The 18,977-nt window shown below is 40.6% G+C and overlaps 1 protein-coding gene across 1 annotated transcript in view; it reads right to left on the bottom strand.

Moving 5' to 3' along the window:
- Positions 1-1,046: 1,046 nt before the first annotated feature.
- The window catches only part of LOC115589125 (uncharacterized), a 32,354-nt gene continuing 14,423 nt past the window's right edge, over positions 1,047-18,977 (bottom strand). Inside the window, exons 15-39 of the mRNA XM_030429852.1 lie at positions 18,817-18,915; positions 18,675-18,709; positions 17,586-17,623; positions 17,127-17,176; positions 16,990-17,024; positions 16,192-16,353; positions 15,174-15,299; positions 14,926-14,964; positions 14,672-14,797; positions 14,366-14,576; positions 14,219-14,253; positions 11,576-11,728; positions 9,019-9,147; positions 8,514-8,552; positions 8,104-8,229; positions 7,793-7,919; positions 7,375-7,545; positions 7,244-7,278; positions 3,975-6,971; positions 3,738-3,855; positions 2,769-2,879; positions 2,240-2,539; positions 1,886-2,002; positions 1,666-1,787; positions 1,047-1,585 (exon numbers count right to left, since the gene is read on the bottom strand). Coding sequence (XP_030285712.1) covers positions 1,550-1,585; positions 1,666-1,787; positions 1,886-2,002; positions 2,240-2,539; positions 2,769-2,879; positions 3,738-3,855; positions 3,975-6,971; positions 7,244-7,278; positions 7,375-7,545; positions 7,793-7,919; positions 8,104-8,229; positions 8,514-8,552; positions 9,019-9,147; positions 11,576-11,728; positions 14,219-14,253; positions 14,366-14,576; positions 14,672-14,797; positions 14,926-14,964; positions 15,174-15,299; positions 16,192-16,353; positions 16,990-17,024; positions 17,127-17,176; positions 17,586-17,623; positions 18,675-18,709; positions 18,817-18,915 — 5,537 coding nt within the window. The 3' untranslated portion in view covers positions 1,047-1,549. The remainder of the gene's footprint in view (positions 1,586-1,665; positions 1,788-1,885; positions 2,003-2,239; positions 2,540-2,768; positions 2,880-3,737; positions 3,856-3,974; positions 6,972-7,243; positions 7,279-7,374; positions 7,546-7,792; positions 7,920-8,103; positions 8,230-8,513; positions 8,553-9,018; positions 9,148-11,575; positions 11,729-14,218; positions 14,254-14,365; positions 14,577-14,671; positions 14,798-14,925; positions 14,965-15,173; positions 15,300-16,191; positions 16,354-16,989; positions 17,025-17,126; positions 17,177-17,585; positions 17,624-18,674; positions 18,710-18,816; positions 18,916-18,977) is intronic.

The raw sequence follows: 18,977 nt of genomic DNA, 5'->3' as shown, positions 1-18,977 counted from the left end.
TGAAGCTACAAAATACTCGGTCTATATATACTGTATTGTAATACAGTGTTGGTAGAAGAAAGTTTAATGCAATAAAAACATCAAATGCAATAACGTAATTGCACTTGAGGTAATGAAACTGGGTGGTGGGTAAGTGTGTCCACAGACGGCAAACTTATCATCTTAAAATACTGTTTCTTGGCCCCCAGCATGGACAAATTGCTCTTCATGTTTGCGTCAATAGTTTCAATGATAAAAATGACTGAAGACTTTTGACTTATGGCTTGAATGAGACACTTAGGTGATCCGAGGAATGAGGATATATAGAATTCACGTCATATTATTCAAATCAATCCTGATGTTGGTATAAAAGCTTTTACTTTACTCACACAGAATAAATTCAGTAAATTACAAGAGCTATCAGAATTAGCCAGCTACGCGTCTTTAGACCATTTTTAGTGTGTACTAGACAAAATGGTGTTTAGTGATACTTTGCTTAATTCACAGACATGATTGTTTATGTTGCTTTTATTTGGTATTTCCACATTTTATTGTTTTTTTGTCCTTCCCACTCAACAGACTAGTTTATTTATTTGGTGTTATTTCACTTTTTCCTCTTTCTTAGTTATTCTGAGCTGCTCACAAACTCAGTGGGAAAACTAGATGATTATACTTATACTAAACCGTGCCACAACAACCAGCGAAGGTATCCCAGATTAGCTGTCAGTGCTGCCATTTAACTGTAAAACCATTAGCCCTTGAAGCTAACATTAGCGAGCATACTAGTGTTGACGAAATAATGACTAAGTCTTCCCAGTCATCCAGAGTTGCTGAACGCTCTGCTTTTGCTTTACTTTTTGAAACTACGGCCAGTTTTTGCACCAAGCAAATCTCCGCTTTGTTTACTTCTGCTTCCCCATGAGATCGTGTGAGGTGGTGCATTGCTACCTATGGTATGCTAACCTAAGCTATAGTGTAGTGCACCGAAGCCACAATGTTCAATCAAAATGTGTCACAATTGCAAAAAGTTCAACACAACAGACAACAAAAGGATGCGATGAAGAAAGTTCCTACAAACATACAGTTGTTTCTTTATTAAACAAATAAAACAACTTCGAACTCTTAATTTTGAACATACATTTCTTATGTACATAGTAAAAACACAAGAAGTGATCCAAATGATCTATTCGTATTAGTTATCTTTAAACAGATACATAACTCTGTGGTTCTTATTTGTCAAACACGACAGACAAAAAAAATGACAAAAAACGAAGTCATAAAATGTTTTAACAGTGGTAAGTATGATGGTAGTATAACAACATGAGCGTCTTGTTACAAGTAATGTCAAAATGATTGTCAGTATGGCTGTACTCGACACTGTGAGTATGAGCAGCTTGTTTTATATAATTGGAAATTTAACTTCAGCAAGTAGGCACAATGACAAACATGGCTCATTATTCTCACAGTTCCAGATGTTTCTCTTGTTGCGCTTCTCTTGTAAACATTATTTATGTTTAATGAAAATCAGTAGATGAAGTGGGGATCAATCAGAAACGGAGCCTTTTGAACTTTATGATGGTTCCTGTTCCAGCTTCTGATAATGTTTCTGAAAACAGAAGAGGGAGAACGGAAAACAACGTGAGGCCAACTGTGTGTTTAAAAGGGCGTGCAGGTGTGTGTGCGTACCTCCAGGTTGTTGTAGTGTCTCTGGCTGCTGCAGTGTGCGTCCTTGGCCGTGCTCTCGTTCAGGTAGAAAACAGAGCACAGGTTGCAGAAATACCCTAATTTAGGGACAACAAACTCCTGACCTGTAGACGAAGACAGTGAGAGTGGAACAGGAGAAAAACACATTGGCATCTTGTGTCCTTTTTTAAATAAATGGGAGTATGTTAAGTGTGTGTCTCACCGAGGGGGTTGTTGGGTTTGAACGGCGGCAGTTTGTAGTCAGCAGAGACACATGGAGACCGAGAACGAGATCTCTTAGCTTCAGGTCCGACAAGCTCCTTCTTCTGCTTACGCACAGCTAAAGAAGAGATAGACAACAACAACAACATTTATTAAAACAATTTTTATCAAAATTGGAAATTATCCTATATGTAGCCCTAATTATAACAAAGGTATCTACAAATTGATTCACTTCGGAGACACTTTGTAGAAAAATGCACTTCTGTAGAGCTCCTTGTGGATGGTACGCTTAAAGTGAAGAATAAATTGTTGTTGTTGAAATTACCTCAGTCACTCCTCCTTTAGCTCTCTTTACCTTTAATGTCCGTCCTGCTCAATCCTTCCATCTCTTCCTCTCCTTCCTCAACACATTCCTCCAGTGTCTGGTTCTCAGGGTGCTCCAGCTGCATCTCCTGCCCAGCAGAGGAGGCATCGATGTCAGCCTGTCTCGCTGCTCCCACCTGCCCCCCTCTCTTCTGGACCTCCAGTGGAACATCACTTGACAACGTAGACGGATCTTTGTGAAATGATGAGGAGGTACTGAGTGAAGACGGGGCATCAACTGCTTCCTTTTCTTCAATTCTCTCCTCTTTTTTCCCCCTGGTTGATTTTCTCACTGTGGTAAAAGACAATCAACTGGGTGAGTAAACACATAAGAAGAAAACTGCATATAATTAATAATCTTGAAGTAACTGAACTGAATCTGGAAGGGGTCCATCATTGGAAAACAAAACAGTAAAGCCAATTTCAATAAATCTTAAAAAATTATCTTTTTTCAGTTTTGGACATAGCAATAAGAATTTGGTATGACATTACTGTGATTAATGTATAGTTTTTTGTGTTACCAGGGGTCTGTCTGGTTCTCTTCTTGGCTTGGCTTCTTGTCCTGGATGTTACCACTTCCTTTTCCTCCACCTCTCCCACCTCGTCTACTGTCACAAAGTTCATAATTTCCTCTAAGACAGGACAAAAACAAAAAGTCCACAAACATCAACACAGATATGTCGAAATATTTAAGATATATGGAAGGAAAAATGACATTTTTAGACCCAGGAAGAAGTGCTGGATTGGAAGAAAAGGCTTTCTTCAAAACTTGAAGCAGAAAAAAGCCTGGGTGAAACTAATGATTATGATAACTGCATTCCATTTAGGTGAATTAGTTCAAAGGCTGTCAGTTTACTCCAGACTGTTATTCAATATTTCAGAAGCCATATACTGCCAATGGGATCTAATGATAGTTAATGTTCTTTGGTCTTCTACTGTAAAATTATTTGGAGTAAAGCAGCTGTCCTACTGATAAATCCTGAGCTCCATCAGAGCTGTCTAAGAATATATAAAATATTTAGGAAGCGAGGTGCTTATTTCTGTTCCTCTGTCCGGTCATGTTCATAACTACAGATTTTAGTTTTGCTGCTTGAATGTGCCATGATGTTTGCTGTTGTGATATTACTGCAATTTCTTAATGACAGGAAGTAGCCATTGGACATGTTAACCTGTCTATGTTGACGTATCTTACTATCTGAATAATGCGTCCTTTCAATAGCAAGAAAAATACTGCACTGCTGACTCGGATCAGATTTTTGTTGGTCTATGGCGCAGTTGCCTTCTGCAACCTCAAGATGGCATTTCGTCATCAGTGCGCCTAACCACACTTAATTTTAAGAGCGATGTAGTCATGGGCACAAAGTTTGGGGCAAGTACATTTGCTGCCAACACAAAGTGGATGCTGGGCTTGAAAATGACAGCTATCTTGGTCAGAAATCAGTAATGACACTTGCACTTTGCCAATTATAGCATAAATTCTGAATACTGACCTGTGTCATCATCATCATTATCATGTTCGCGTTTTGAGGATCTTGAGGTTTTCTCCACTTGATCTTCATGGGGCTTCTCTTCTTCATCACTGCCTGCTTCATCTAAAGTCACCAAAGTCTAAGGACAGATAAAAGTGATCTTCAGCATCAGTGTTTCTCTGTTTGTTTAAATTTTATAGTGCTTTACTGTAAGTTTCCCCATGGGAAAAAAAAAAGTTGTTTAATCTTGATCTTTACCTCTGGGTTGAGGGAGCCCACCGATTCGTCCTCCTGGTCCTCTTCTTCTTCTTCTTCTACGAACTCATCTAGAGTGACGAATGTCTGCAACTCTCCCTCCGATAACTCCCTATCCCTGTCTTGGCTCTCCAGAGCTCTTTTCTCTCCAGTCTTATCTGCCCCCAACTCATCCAGTGTCACCAGCTCCCTAGTGTCAAACTCCACCTTCTCCTCGTTTTCCCTCCACCTCTCCTTGGACCTCCTGGTACGTCCACCACTGCTGACTCCTCCTCTGCTGCTGACCAAGTTCCTTTGCCCCCTCTCTTCTCTCCCCCTGGTCCCTCTCCTTTCTTTTGCAATCTGCTTCTCATTTGTGGCAGCTTGCCTCTTCCTCAGTTCTTCCTCCTCTGCCGTGTCATCAGGGAATTCCTCCTTGCTCACTTTGTCCAGGTTTACCAGAGTGCTCATTGTGTCACTTTTCTCTGGTGGCTTTTGTATATTTTTCCCTTCCAGTGTCTCTGTATCACACTTGGACTTTGTACGTGATTGGTTGTATTTAATATCTTTCTGGGTTGTACTATCCTCTTTTCTTGAATCATACTTCTCTGTGGCAGATGGGTCAACATAGACCTCCTCTAAATCCTTTTCAGGCCCTTCCAAAGCTTTTGTATCATGTGTTGCCGTTTCTCCTTTTTCAGTTGATTCCCCTTCTTTTGCCTCATTTTTAGCATTTTCCTCCCCTCCTTTATCAGACACCTCTGTGGCAGTCGGTTCTTCTTCATCATCTTCCAGCCAATCCACAATCTGATACAAGGGCTCTTTCTTCTCCTCATTTCTGGGTGATCCTGCAACAGTTACACTGTTCTTGTTTTGTTCGTCATCATTTTTGGCAATGTTCTGTTTTCTTGCACTCTCAGACTGTCCTAGAAACCGATCATCAACCATCTCATCCTCCACAGAATCAAGAATCTGATATGTGTCCTCTTCTTCCTCAGCCATTTTTTCAGATGTGTCTCCGTCACCCTTCTTTATTGTTATGTTGTCTTTTTCTTTTTGAACCTCTGTCTTTGGTCTTCCCCTTCTTCCTTTTTGTCTTGTAGCAGGCTGATCATCCTTGATGAACTTTGTGGATTCCACTATGTCATAGGTAGGATCGTTCTCACTAACAACAATGTCACTCTTCTTTGTTGGTGTGCCGCCTTTTGGAGAGCCTTTCTCCTCTTTCTTTGGAGTTTTTTCTCTTTGCTCCTGTGATTCTCTGGTGGGAGTGTTCCTCCTTGTTGCTGTGTCCTCTTTTGCTGTTTCCTCATTTGAAGCATCTTTCTTACTTGTTCTCTCCCTTCCTCTTGTAGATCTTGTTGTGACGGTCGGTTTATCATTGGTATTCTCTTCCTCTACAGAGTCAGGTCTTTCAGACACTTCTGTCTTCTTCCCTCTGGCACTCCTTCTTCGACCAGGCTTTTCTGGGGTAATGGCTTCTTGAACCGGATCATATTCAACAGAATCTACTATCTCATCCATCATCTCCTCTGTGGCCTCTTTGACCTCGTTGTCTTTTTCAGAGACTCCTGCACTGGTGTCCATCTTTGTCCGTGTCTCATATTTTTTAACCACCCTGTCTTGTTTCTTTGGAGATTTCTCCTTTTCTTCAGTTTTAGGTGCTGTGTTTGTGCGGCCACTCCTCCTTGTTGGTCCATCTTTTCTAGCAGTTGTCTCCCCTTTCCTGATCCTTTCTTCCTCTTTGTCCGTCTCTGGCTCATCCTCTGTAGTTGTTGACTGCTCCTCCAAAGAATCAATTACCTGGAATGTGTCCTCTTGTTCTATGGGACTAATGTCTTGTTTAGATATCTGGTCAATGCCAGTTTCAAATTTTTGGCTTTCATTTTCTGTTGCAGTCTGATCATCAATTGAGTCCAATATTTCAAATGTTTCTTGTTCAGTATCTTCAAATTCAGGATCTTTTAAATTGTCTTTGTTATCATGGTCTTGACAAGGCTCACCTGCAGCAGGATTTTCCATATCTTTGAAATCTTCTACTGCATCTTCAACTGTAGATTTTTCATGAGATTTATCGACTACGGTACCAGCAGATTCCTCAGACAGACCCTTTACTGTGGAACCATCATCTTGGACCGGATGGCTGTCCTCTTGACCTGTTGCTGCTTGGTCTTCGGTAACACTGTCTAGCACTTGGAAAGAACCGTCCATTTCCATTTCATTATCTTCTTCTGGGCAGGCTCTGCCTTCATTGTTGACACTGTCCAAGTCCTGATAGCTTTGCTCATGCAATGTATGGCCTTCCCCAGGTACAGCTAGATGGGTTTTAGAGCTGCAGCCTCTGTCCCCATCATCCATCTGTTTATCCGTCTGATCATCGAGTAAATCAAGGATTAGATCGTTTTCAACATCGTCCTCTTCCTCTGTGCGTTTGGGTGTATTGACTTCAACATCAACATTAACCTCCAGACTCTGGGTCTCTTCCCCGTGTCCCTGTGACAATGGATGCATCTCTGATGATGTTTCTACTTTTGTCTCTGACTCAATAGTTTTTGCAGCAATGCCCTCTGCTGACACTTTGTGGTCAGACTTTGCCACTGCGCCCTCTGTGGCTTTTGCCTCTTCTCCAAGTGGCTCCAGATGAGTCTCTATTGATGCCTCGACAGCTGGTGATGTTGTTAACTTTTCCTTTTCATGTTCAGCAGAGGATGACCGGGTACTACAACCAGAGGATGTGGTATTTGATGCTTTGGCTTGAGACTTTGTCCCATTCTGTAGCATTTTCTGATGAGGGGAGGAAGATGTTTCAGTAGACAGTGGAGAAGAAAAGGAGGATGGCTCACTGACTCTGGGGGAAATCTGTTCGCTAGCAGGTGGCAAACCTGAGCTTTGCCTCTCTAATCTCTCTCTGGAGGTTGAAAAGGAACCATAAGGCTCAGAGTCATTCATGCTGGAATTTCCCTCATCAAAAAGGTAGGCGAAAGGAAGACTGGAAGAAACACTGTCATCTGTAAAGTCAGGCTGACCGTGGATAAAGAACAAAGAAGTAAATCAACATTTAAACAATGAGTCATTTGGATTATTAATCAGCATTATATATGTTAGATTTGGGCAAGACAATTGTTAACCAATTAATGTATTGACTACAAGAACAAGGGAGAATTGTCATAGAGAAGATCAGGATTGATCATTCTCCTGTTATAGCCAACCCTCCCTAGTTTAATTTCGTATAAAGGAAAACTACATGTGTCAATACTGTCGTAATTCATACAAATGTTTTGAAGGAAACTTACTTTAGGTCTGGTGAGGTTTTGCCTGTTGAAGCAGACTGTGAATGAGAGAAAAAGAAAATGTAAACGAAAAAGAAGAGGGTAAAATTTTGATCACGTATCATTTTTGACAAACACTGTCTTAGATTTCTTACCTCTTCTGTCTTGATACATGTGCTTTTCTACCATCTTCTCAGTCGTCAGAAGACGTACTGCAGTTGAGGATGGTGTGGAGGTTGCCGATTGCGGCTTGGTAACTTTTGCAACTGTAGATGAATCCTTGGTTGATTCTGCATTCTGTTGTGTCTTCACTGCAGTCACAGGACCTTAAAAAGATAATATTTAAAAACCCTTCCCATATATATATATATATATATATATATGTATATATATATATATATATATATATATATATATATATATATATATATATATATATATATATACATATATATATATGTATATATGTATATATACACATATGTACATATATATATATATATATATGTATATACACACAAACACATATACACACACACACACACACAAACCCAAATATACACACAGACTTACGCAGTGATATGTAGCCCCAGCTTGTATTTTGCAGTCCATGGATTTTGTATCCAGGTGGTGGTTTCTGGAGATCGTACCAAGCTCTAAATTGATTTGCATCGGCAGCCTCTTCAAATTCTACAAATAACTTGAACACATAAACGCATGCACACACACACACACACACACACACACACACACACACACACACACACACACACACACACACACACACACGGCAGGCAAGGCAAGGCAAGTTTATTTGTATAGCACATTTCAGACACAATCCTGCTTGCAGGATCATAAACATGTATACGTGTGCTTGTTTATACCTTGTTCATGAGAGGCAGGTAGTTCCTGACAGGAACAAATGGTTTCAAAGTTTCCTTGAGGTACCTGAACTCACTTGGTGAGATGTTACTGATGAGGATTGTTCTTGCTCGACTATCCTGCACAGACTGCATCAAAAACAGGAAGTGAACATGCAAACCAAAAAGTTAAGAGATGGACAGAGAGACATGACCACATGTCATGGATGCAATTAATTATTTTTGAACAGTTTTTCATAATAAAGTGTCCATCAGTGTTGGTAGTTTCCAGAAAAGTCCAAGTGTAGCCTCCAAAATGGAGATGGATTACTTTCACCAACAAAATGTAAAGCGGTTTACTAGTAATGAGGGATTTTTGTGTGTGTGCGTGTGTGTGTGTGTGTGTGTGTGTGTGTGTGTGTGTGTATACTTACAAACTTCACCAGGCTCATCACTGTTTTATAGAACAGGAGCTAAAACAGAAACATCAGAACAGGCAGAGTTAAAATGTGCTTTTCCAAAATACACTACACTCACCTCTCAGGTGATAAAACGCACTCTGAAATATTATTTTTTCCATAACTGAATAAACGAGCTGCTCTTAGAGGAAAATTAGGTCCCCAGAACATTGTTTGAAGCTAGAAAGTTGGCAGGGTCTGCCACATATAAACAAGTAAAACAGCATGAAATTGTGTTGTCCTTTAAGGTACATTTTATTACTCAGTCATGAATGATTAGTTTGTGTATTTTGTTTGTTTAGACATAACGAATGAATGTTTCTTACCCAAAACTACATGACACTTTTAAATACAGGTGATACAGTTACAAACCAATCTGCCTGGTTAAATAAGCATCAATGTCTTTTGTGTGAATTTTTTATGTTCACTTCTTTGGGGGATCAAAAAATCCATGGATAAAACAGTGTCATGTACTACTTACCGGTGTTACTGTAATGCCGCCAGCTAAAACATCAAAAACCAGTTCAGACCCTTTCAGTGAAATCCCATCCGTCTTGCAGTGAAGCATAATGGAGCGTAAATGCTCCACTGTTGGCATCCAGAAGAGGGCCTGAGGGGGAAACGAGAGTTACAGATGTAACTAAGGTTCTGTGAATTCTGGATGACCGCCAGAGACAGTATGAAATGCCTGGATAAGCATCACACGCATGCGTAGATCGAGTCACAATACCAATAAAGTCATGTGACCTGGGTGACGCAAGCAACCTGATAAAGGGGGCAGGTACCTAGTGATAGTCTCCTACAGAATCTTCTTGTCAATATTCCGCGTGGCAATGAACTCTGGCGGTCATCCAGAATTCATAGAACCTTAGTTACATCTGTAACTCTCATTCTATTTCATTCTTCCTGACTGCCAGAGACGGTATGAAATACCTGTATGACCTATACCAACAAAGTCATGAGGAATTCGCACTCACTGAGATTCAGACCGAAGGAACAGACAAGACAGCTGTCACAACAGGAAGGAGAATGGCCACATAAACTCTACTGTAGAAACGGGCAAAGGTACAGGAAGAAGCCCACGCAGTTGTAGCACAGATGTTATTCAGTGGAACACCCTTCAAATGACATTTCACTGTAGTGATCTGAAGGCCCCTGAGCCTGTATGCAAGAGATGTGGTATCAACAGAGAGAGCCTCTGTTTAGACAAGGCATAGCCCTTCCTATGCCCCCCTTGACAGACAAACAGAGCATCAGACTTATGAAAACTAGCAGAAACCTCTTTGTACTGTTTCAGAGCGCAAACAGGACAAAGAATGGTGGCATTAGGAGGTAGTCCCTGACTCTGGGGCAAAAGCCGAAAAAACTGGTGGGTTGTTAACATGAAAAGCAGAAAGCCTCTTAGGGAGGAAAGAGGGGTTGGGCCACAAAGTAACACCCAATCCATCAGAGTTCCACCCCGCAAACAGCCACTGGGAACAAACAGGACAAATCCCATGAAGGCACCCAAACAACATGTGGAGGGCACAAACGGATAGCACCTTTAAGAAACCTGCCCACCAGAGCATGTGACCCCACAGATCGACCATCCACAAAGGCATGTCGAGCAGAGATAGCAGCAACATACACCTTTATAGTAGAGGCAGAGAGCCCTTTATCCAGCAGCGTCTGCAGGTATTTGAAAAGTACAGGTACAGAGCAATGCTGTGGGTCCACATTCTGACTGCCACACCAACCAGAGAAGAGTTTCCACCTGTTGGCGTACAGCAGCCTAGTCGAGGATGCGCAAGCACTGATTACGGTCTGGACAACAGCCTGATCACGAAAATTCAAAATAATGAGTCTGGCCCTTCAGGAGCCAGACATGCAACTGCAGGCGCTCTGGGTGAGGATGCCAAATGCTCCCCCCCAACTGTGACAGGAGATCCTGCCTCAGTGGGAGAGGCCAAGACACACCGCCGGATAAGAGGAAACCATACCCTCCTGGGCCAGTAGGGAGCTACCAGCAACACTGTGTGATTGCACCTGTCTATCCTGTGAAGTGTCAGTGTCAGTAGTGGGATCGGAGGACAGGCATACAGCAGGCGGTCTGGCCAGGAGTGTGCCAGGGCATTCTGCCCCAATGGGCTGGTCAGTTCCGATAGGGAAAACCACAGCGAGCAGCAAGCATCACTGAGGCCCTGTGCCTGAGCATCTGCGTCAGTAGTCTGGAGAGACTGTAAGAGAGCCGGAACCAAGTGGGAAAGGGAGTTACCAATAAGCCCCATCCGAGCCGCTATATCATAGCTCTTGGTAAGGAGGTCATCAGTGATCCTACACTGTGGGCGCGGACAACGGGCATCGGGTCTAAGGGCTTCATCTGGAGACACTATCAGAGAAGCGATTGAAGCATCAATGGCAGGTATCTGATCTAGACCACATTGGGCGGCGTCTTTCGTGGCAGCCAAAGCCCTGCAGTCACTCAGCAGGTGAAGGAAAGCCTTGGGGTCCGGCCAACACCTCTGAAGTTCATTGATGTATGGCTCAGAGGGTGGAAGCCTCTACAGGGGCAGCATCCAACCCGAGCCATGAGAAGGCCAACTGAACAGCCTGTTTAACTGTGGAAAGACTGGCCTCAGCATCCCCAAAGGAGTCTGCAACCGATCCATGAGAGTTCCAACCGGTAAGTTGTGGTTTCGAGGCTACTGGTGTAGGCGGCTAGCTAATACAAACAACAACCTGTGCACTAAGGCAAGAAGATGAAAAAGAGACGATCACTGGGTACCTGCCCCCTTTATCAGGTTGCTTGCGTCACCCAGGTCACATGACTTTGTTGGTATTATGTCTCAATCTGCGCATGCGCGTGATGCTTATCCAGGCATTTCATACCATCTCTGGTGGTCAAGAAGAAAGAAACAGAACCAGAAATAATCTATCTATTGCAACTTTTATTCAATGTGGTTATAATAAGTCTCATATGGCACCGAGGCACAAATTGTCTCAATGACAATGTATTACAACTTTGTGATGCGTATTGCAGATTACAACCTGGTGCCTACCATGCACATCTGAGGAAGGACATAGATGCTGTCAATTGTGTATTTAAACCCAAATGGAATGAGCAGTTTGGCAATGTCCTCCTCTGTGTAGCAGCCATCGTAGTACTTCGGCAATCCGGTTACCATCATCTGCTTCATTCCATATTGGGAATACTGGAATAGATTTTTTTTTTTTTTTTTAAAGAAAAAAAAAGGGGGGTTAATAATTGGTGCTAGACCTGAGAGCAAATTTGAGTGGAGCTGCTGAGCCTGACAAAATCACAAGTTGAGCACTAAAACTATGCACAAACCAGACAGTCATCTGCATTACTGACCACTTTATGTATTGGTTTTCACAATTGAAAATGTCACAGCATATATACAGAAATGCAAAAACAAATTTTTTCAACCCCAACCCCCCACCCCAGGGGACAAGCAGAAAAAATAAAAGAGGGCTCGCAGGTAGTCGAGTGGTTAGAGCGCACGCAACGTATGCAGTGGACCCCAGTATGCCTCAAAAAAATCTTTAAAGAAAAAAATAGAGGAAATGAATGGACCTTGTATCAATGACAAGAACAATAAAAAAAAACAGACAAAAAACAAAACAAACAATAAAAAAAACGGTGCGTGTGAGAGAACAAACGTGGTCTATATAGATGAGCTATAGGACAAAACCTCATGTTTGTTCGAGAAGATGTGTAATAAAAGGTTGCCTTATCCTGCTGAAATTATTATTAGAACATTGTAAAGCCAGTCTAATCTTTTCTAGCTTCAGGAGTTGAAGGGTATCTTTAACCCAATGTTTGTAGGAGGGCGGGGCAGCCTGCTTCCAATTAAGTCAAATTATTCTTCTCGCTAAGAGGGTGACAAAAGCAATGTGATCAGATTGTGCCCTAAAAAGATGATCATCCTCTCAATGAATACCAAATATGGCTGTGAGAGGGTTCGGATGTATTTGTGTTTTAAATATCTTGGATAGGGCATCGAATAGAGAGGACCAGTAACCTGAGAGTCTCGAACAAAATCAGAATGTATGAGCTAATGTTGCAGGTGAAAAATTGCATCTATTACATAATGTATCCATAACTGGATAAATCTTTGCGATTCTGGCTTTAGACAAGTGCAGTCTGTGTGCAACTTTTAATTGAAGTAGGCCATGTTTGGCACAAATTGATGAGGACTGTATTCTTGAAAATATGTGTGACCATTCATCATCTGTAATTTGTAAGTTCAGATCAGCCTGCCATGCTTTTCTCAATGCATGAAGAGATACCTACTGTATGGATGAGAGTTTCGTATATATAGCAGATATTATGCCCTTGTTAGATGGAGCTGTTGGAAACAAAGTATCCATGGGCTGTTGTTCAGGGATTGCAGGATATGATCGTGTTTGGTTACAAATCCAATCCCGGATTTGTAGAAATCTTAAAAAATATTATTTTGGTTATCAAATTTAGCTCTAAACTTGTCAAATGAGGCAAAAGTACCTGCTATGTTCAGATCTTTACATGAGACAATACCTTTCTCGAGCCAGACTAAGAAAGAGTCATGTTCAAGTGAGGGGGGAAACTGATGGTTTGCCACGATTGGGGCACAAAGCAAGCCAGCCTGCCAGCCAAAGTGTTTTCGCACCTGAGCCCATATACGTAGAGATTGATAGACTAGTGGGGCAGTAGATGCACGGCGTGGTGTGATATACATTGCCGAATACAACAAGGCTGGAAGGGATAATGGGAGGCTTGCATCAGGCTCCATTTGGACCCAAGCAGGGGCTTTATTGTTAGCATGGGTTTGAAGCCAATCAGCCAAGGCTCTCAGGTTACTCACCCAGTAGTATAATTGGAAATGGGGTAAAGCCATCCCACCCACAGATTTGGGTCTTTGTAAAAATTCTTTACGGATACGAGGTGGTTTCTTTTTCCAAATTAAGTCAGAGATAATCTTATTGAGATTAATGTTAAAAGAAAGATTTGTTGATAAAGATTGGTGTAGTTTGGAACGGGTATAAGAATTTGGGTAGTACGTTCATTTTATTAGGTTTATCCTGCCAGCTAATGAGATAGGAAGTGTAGACCATCTGTCAAGAGCCATTTTTGTGCGCTCCAAAAGAGTAGCAAAATTAAGTTTAAAGAGGTCTGAAATTTTCTGAGTTACAACTATACCCAGGTACGTGAATTTATCAGTAGACATCTTAAAACGACAGTAAAATGATCTAGTGTAGTCATAATATGCGGTAAAGTATTCTGGGGATCAGTGATATATAACAATAATTCATTAGCATATAACAATAACTTATGTTCCTATTACTGACATTTTTTACATATTACCGTTACAGGATAAAGGAAGATAGCCACCTTTATCCCTGTTCCTTAACAGTATGTATGAAGTGGACAGTGGAGGACACAATGAACTCCAAACAAATCCAGAGGCACCCTGTTCAAGGCTTCTTTTCATTTTTTTGTAATATTTTAGTTTATTATTCATTATTCTGGTGTTATACTGTCCCCTCTGGATTCATTTTGAGGATGTATTTCACAGGTGGACAATTCTTAAATATTGCAACTTTTAATTATATGCATATATGTATGATGTATGTGTATGAAAAAACGGTGTACAAACTGACAGTGTTATTAAGCTTCAAACAAGTGATTTGAGGAATCTTACTTTGGGTGAGAGGTAGTTTTGACTTTTGAGGCGCACTGTGGAAGAGAATGAAAATGTTAAAAAATAAGGGAGTGAAACTGTAAAATTAAGATTGAGACATTTGTGACAGTATAGTGGAGACACCATTCTCAATCTTGGATTTCTTACCGATTTTACTTATATCCAGATGCTTTTCTAACATCTCCCCAGCAGTCAGAGAGGTGTCTGCAGTTGCCAGTTGTTGCTCACTCACTGCTACACCTTTTGGCATACTCAGTTTTTGCAGTTTGTGTCCAGCGTCAGATTGTATCATTTGGTATGTATTGTACCAAACTTGAAACCGATCAGCATGCAGAACAGTCTCAAATTCAATAAACACCTGGAACACACAAGCACACACATCTGTAACATGTAGGACTAACAGGATGTCTGTTTTAAAGCCACTTAAACAAACGTACAGCTTTTTAAAAATACCTTGTTGAGGAGAGGCAGGTAGTTCCTGAGAGAAAAGATATTACCCATCGCTTTTCTGAGGTCCCTGGTGTATCTTGGAGAAACGTTGTTGATGAAGAACGTTCTCAGTCCATCATAAACGACAGGCTGTATCCAAGAAGAGGGAGTGAAACACCCAAACCAAAAAGTTAACAAGATGACACAAACACACACAACTGCTGCAAAGTTTCAATACAACCCTGAATCCAATCAAGGAAGGTGTGTGCATTACTTACAGAGTTCAATATCTCCATCAGTCTTTTATAAAACCCAGGCTAAAAGAGAAACATCAAAGAAAGCAGTGTTAAATGAAAATGCACATATCCACACGCAATTTTTAGTTATAGAAGGGACAGAGAAGTCCGCCCCTTGCATGATTTTCACTTTAAATTTAAAGTTATTGGGTGATAAGTTTCTGAGGTTTTGAACAAACTGAACATTTATATAAATCGATCAGTAAAAAAAGTGTCATGCACATGCTCACCAGTTTCATGTCGATGGTGCGCAGAACACGGCAACAGAGAGTACACGATTTAAAAACCAAGGGATCTGTTTTGATGGCATTCAATATGTCACGCACAGCCACGGATGACGGCATCTGGATGAAGGCCTGGGAGGATAACCAGAAACAAGAATGAATTATTTCTTTTGAAATAGAATTTTATATCTTTTAATGTGGTTAAAATATGTTTTAGATAAGAAAGATATATATGAAATAATGAATATGCAAGAATCTCACAATAAGTCTTAAAAAAAAGGGCAGCTCAGCTGCAAGTTAAGAGTTAGGTGTGATTTCACGAGTTAAAAAACTTAAACTGTTGCATAACTCGTCTTTGGTATAAGAAAAGAAATATGACATTAAGGTTGTAGGGGAAATCATCTAATGTCGCTTATTATTTTGAAAGGTTTATAACAATTGTACATGTAACATCATTATGTAAAGTGAAATCTCATGTCTGTTGACTAACAACATGAGCTTTGTCTTGTGATAGTTATGTTGTTACAGAGTATGAATGGATGGATTCATGTATTGTATGTATGATGTATGTGTATGAAAAAACTATACAGTATAATGCGCTGTGAAAATTAACATAAAGGAACTTAGGTAAGGAGCTCACCCTGAAGGGGGTTGGTGAAGCCTCTTCTGTGCATAAATGTCTTGACCTTAGGTTGACGCTAACAGTGTGTAAGAAGTTTTATGTGCATCATGAGGTGGATGTTGAGATGACTCAAATAACGCTTTATTATTGTGGGTTATCATAAAGGATGAGGAGAGACTGCCTCTCTTCTATCATCTATGCACTGCTGATGTGTGGCTCTCGCTGGCAAGCAATAAAAAACTTCTAGAAAATAAATATTGTGCTAAAATTGGTGTTTTGCCATCTCTCATCTGCACTAGATAAGCGACATCTCAGAATAAATTGCTCTGATCAGAGACAAAACAAGAAACATTGGATGGATTAACAAACCAGACTAATGCAGACATGTATAATTGTTCCTACCATGCCTGTCTGGGGAATAACAAAGATGTTGCTGTTGTTGTTGGAGTTATATTTTAACCCGAATGGAATGAGCAGTGTGGCAACGTCATCCTCCGTGTAGCAGCCTTCATTATACGCTGGCAGTCCACTTAGAAGCAACTGCGACTTATCAAGTCGAAAAAACTGGAAAAATTAAGAAAAAAAAGAGAGAGAAGGGTGATAATAATGAGGGGTACTGATGTTTTATGTTAGTTTGTCATTAGAAATTAGGACAAGTGCACCTATGAACAGCATTTGTACCAAAATAAACTCTTTGTTCATTGGCACAATTAAGTTTATAAGTATGTTACCTCTATAAAGATATCTGCGTATCAGAACCTTTAGGGAGGAAAACAAGATCCTGGTTTCCATTGATTGTTCTTTTGTATTCAAAGTAGTATTGACCAATCCATGTTTGTGAGGGCTTTTGGACCCATGGATTATTTAGCTTCTCTAGCTCTTGTTTTCAAATGGACTACTTCAAATACAATCCAGTTGTAGATGTCGTCTTTTTACTCCAACTCAATTCTTAAGCCTCAAGTTGCGGATCAGACTGCAACCAACGCCGAGCACATGGAGGAGGTTGTCTTACTCTGCAAATATCTTGTCCATCTATCAGTTGGCTAAACTGGAATCCCTGAAACATTTGCTGTTGCCTCCAGAGGCTAAATCGTAATAAGATAAAAGCCAATAGGTGACCAGACTGAAGAATGTGTCACATCTCCTGATACATCTTCATGTATAAATACTGTAGTACTTCATGCAAGTGATTTGTCTCACATTTGGAGAGAAGAAGAATTTCCTGTCGTAGGACGCTGTGGAAGACAAAGAATATGTAAAGATGAACGTTAGAAAAGTTTCATGAAATTATAATTACATGCAGACATTTGTGACAGTCTCTTTCTTAGATTTCTTACGTATCATAGGTAGAAACAGGTGTTGTTCTATCTTCTCCCCAATGGTCAGGCTGGTAGACATGGCAGGTTTTTTGTGAACGTAACATTGGTAAAACAGGGAAGAAAATTACAAAATAGAGAGTCAATGTCATAGTTTGAATGGTAACGGTCGTAAAATGTCACTTTGTGTAAGTATTTTGACTATATCAAATTGCGCAGAGTTTTTGAAAATTGTTTACATTTCTTGTACACATTCACCGATTTTCTGTCACAGTGTTAATCCTCAAAAAGTGTAGTCAAATCTGTATACATGAACTATATGTTAGAGAGATCCTTATCTGAGGACAAATTGTAAAATACTTTTTTCTGCAATAAGGACACAAATTTGGGCAGCAACTTAATATTTATAGTTATACATTGACAAAACAAGAAAAAATGATCCATGGCTGTTAAAACAGGTCTGTGTGAAACATATCTTACTTCTGAGGAGGCTTCATTTGCACATTAGAAACAGTCTCCTACAAACAAAGAAATTGAGATGTGTCATGTTAGATGTAAGGGATAATGCCCGACGAGGTGTCCATAAACAGGAGTAAATGGACGACGCAGAGGCCTTTAACTCCTGTTTATGGACACCTTGAAGGACATTATCCCGCTTATACCATGGTCACTTGCCAAAGAAAAGAAATTCGGACCATTGATTTACATTTTCATGCGTTTTACAATCAAAATATAAAGTTTTTCACAAGCCCTAACTTAGTTTCCCTGGTAACGCCTGAGGGTTTGACTAATACCTGGAACAGTCATTACTCTCCTGTAAGATTCTTATGCAACGGAGCCTTTGTCACCCCTCCAGTAAATAGGACGGATCATAGATACAACTTGGCAACAGGAGATATTCTAGTCCACTCAGCGATGAGAAAGAAAGCTAACGTTATGCTAGCAAGAAGTCAATAACATTGCATACGGTTGACAAACAGTAAATATAATTTGACAGTATGCTAGCTAACACGATTAGCTAGCTAACCAGTCATGTCATTGTCCCCAAATCAATAGCAAGATTTTCACAAACAAAGGACCGGCCGTGTGTAACGTTACTGTGGCCGCCGCCTGAAGTAGAGAGTTGAACAGCGAACGGGATGTGAGATTATTCGCGTATCAGTAAGTTTAGAGGGGAAGTGTACTTTCTGCAGCTTGTGTGTTACAGTTGCCACCCTGTGGTGTTCAGAGGATAAGACACTGAAGGACTGACGGACTGCACTCAGTGTTGGAAATATAATATTCAGATTTGATATGCCAGCTAGCACATTGATTTACAGCGGTGAACAGACAATTTGACTGGAACTACTTAGTAGGTGTCCATATATCAGGGGTTAATGGACACCCTGCAGCCAATCAGAATTGAGTATTCCCCCAGACCATGGTATAATAATGTAATAATTGACAGCCTGACCACACTACAGCAGACAAATGGTTGTGTGGCTTAAGGCTAAACCGTCATAAGATAAGACTTTCATAAGACTTTCATGTATAAATACTGCAGTACTTCATGCAAATGATTTGTCTTACATTTGGAGAGAAAAAGCATATCCTGGGGAAGGAAGCTGTGGAAGAGAGGCAAAAAATGTGTAAAGATGAACGTGAGAAAAGTTTCCTGAACGTTATGATCACATGCAGACATTTGTGACAGTCTCTTTCTTAGATTTCTTACGTATCATATGTAGAAACTGGTGTTGTTCCATCTTCTCCCCGATGGTCAGGCCGGCTGCTGCTGCTGCGTCCATTTCTGTGTTTACTGCAGTCACAGGATCTTAAAAGAAGATGAACAAAATACATTTTTTAAATCTTAAACTTATGATGTGTAATTGAACA

Source organism: Sparus aurata, chromosome 10, assembly GCF_900880675.1.
Source record: "Sparus aurata chromosome 10, fSpaAur1.1, whole genome shotgun sequence".
Lineage (NCBI taxonomy): Eukaryota > Metazoa > Chordata > Actinopteri > Spariformes > Sparidae > Sparus > Sparus aurata.
The sequence above is the reverse complement of the archived record's forward strand: the minus strand, read 5'-3'. Positions and strand labels throughout refer to the sequence as shown.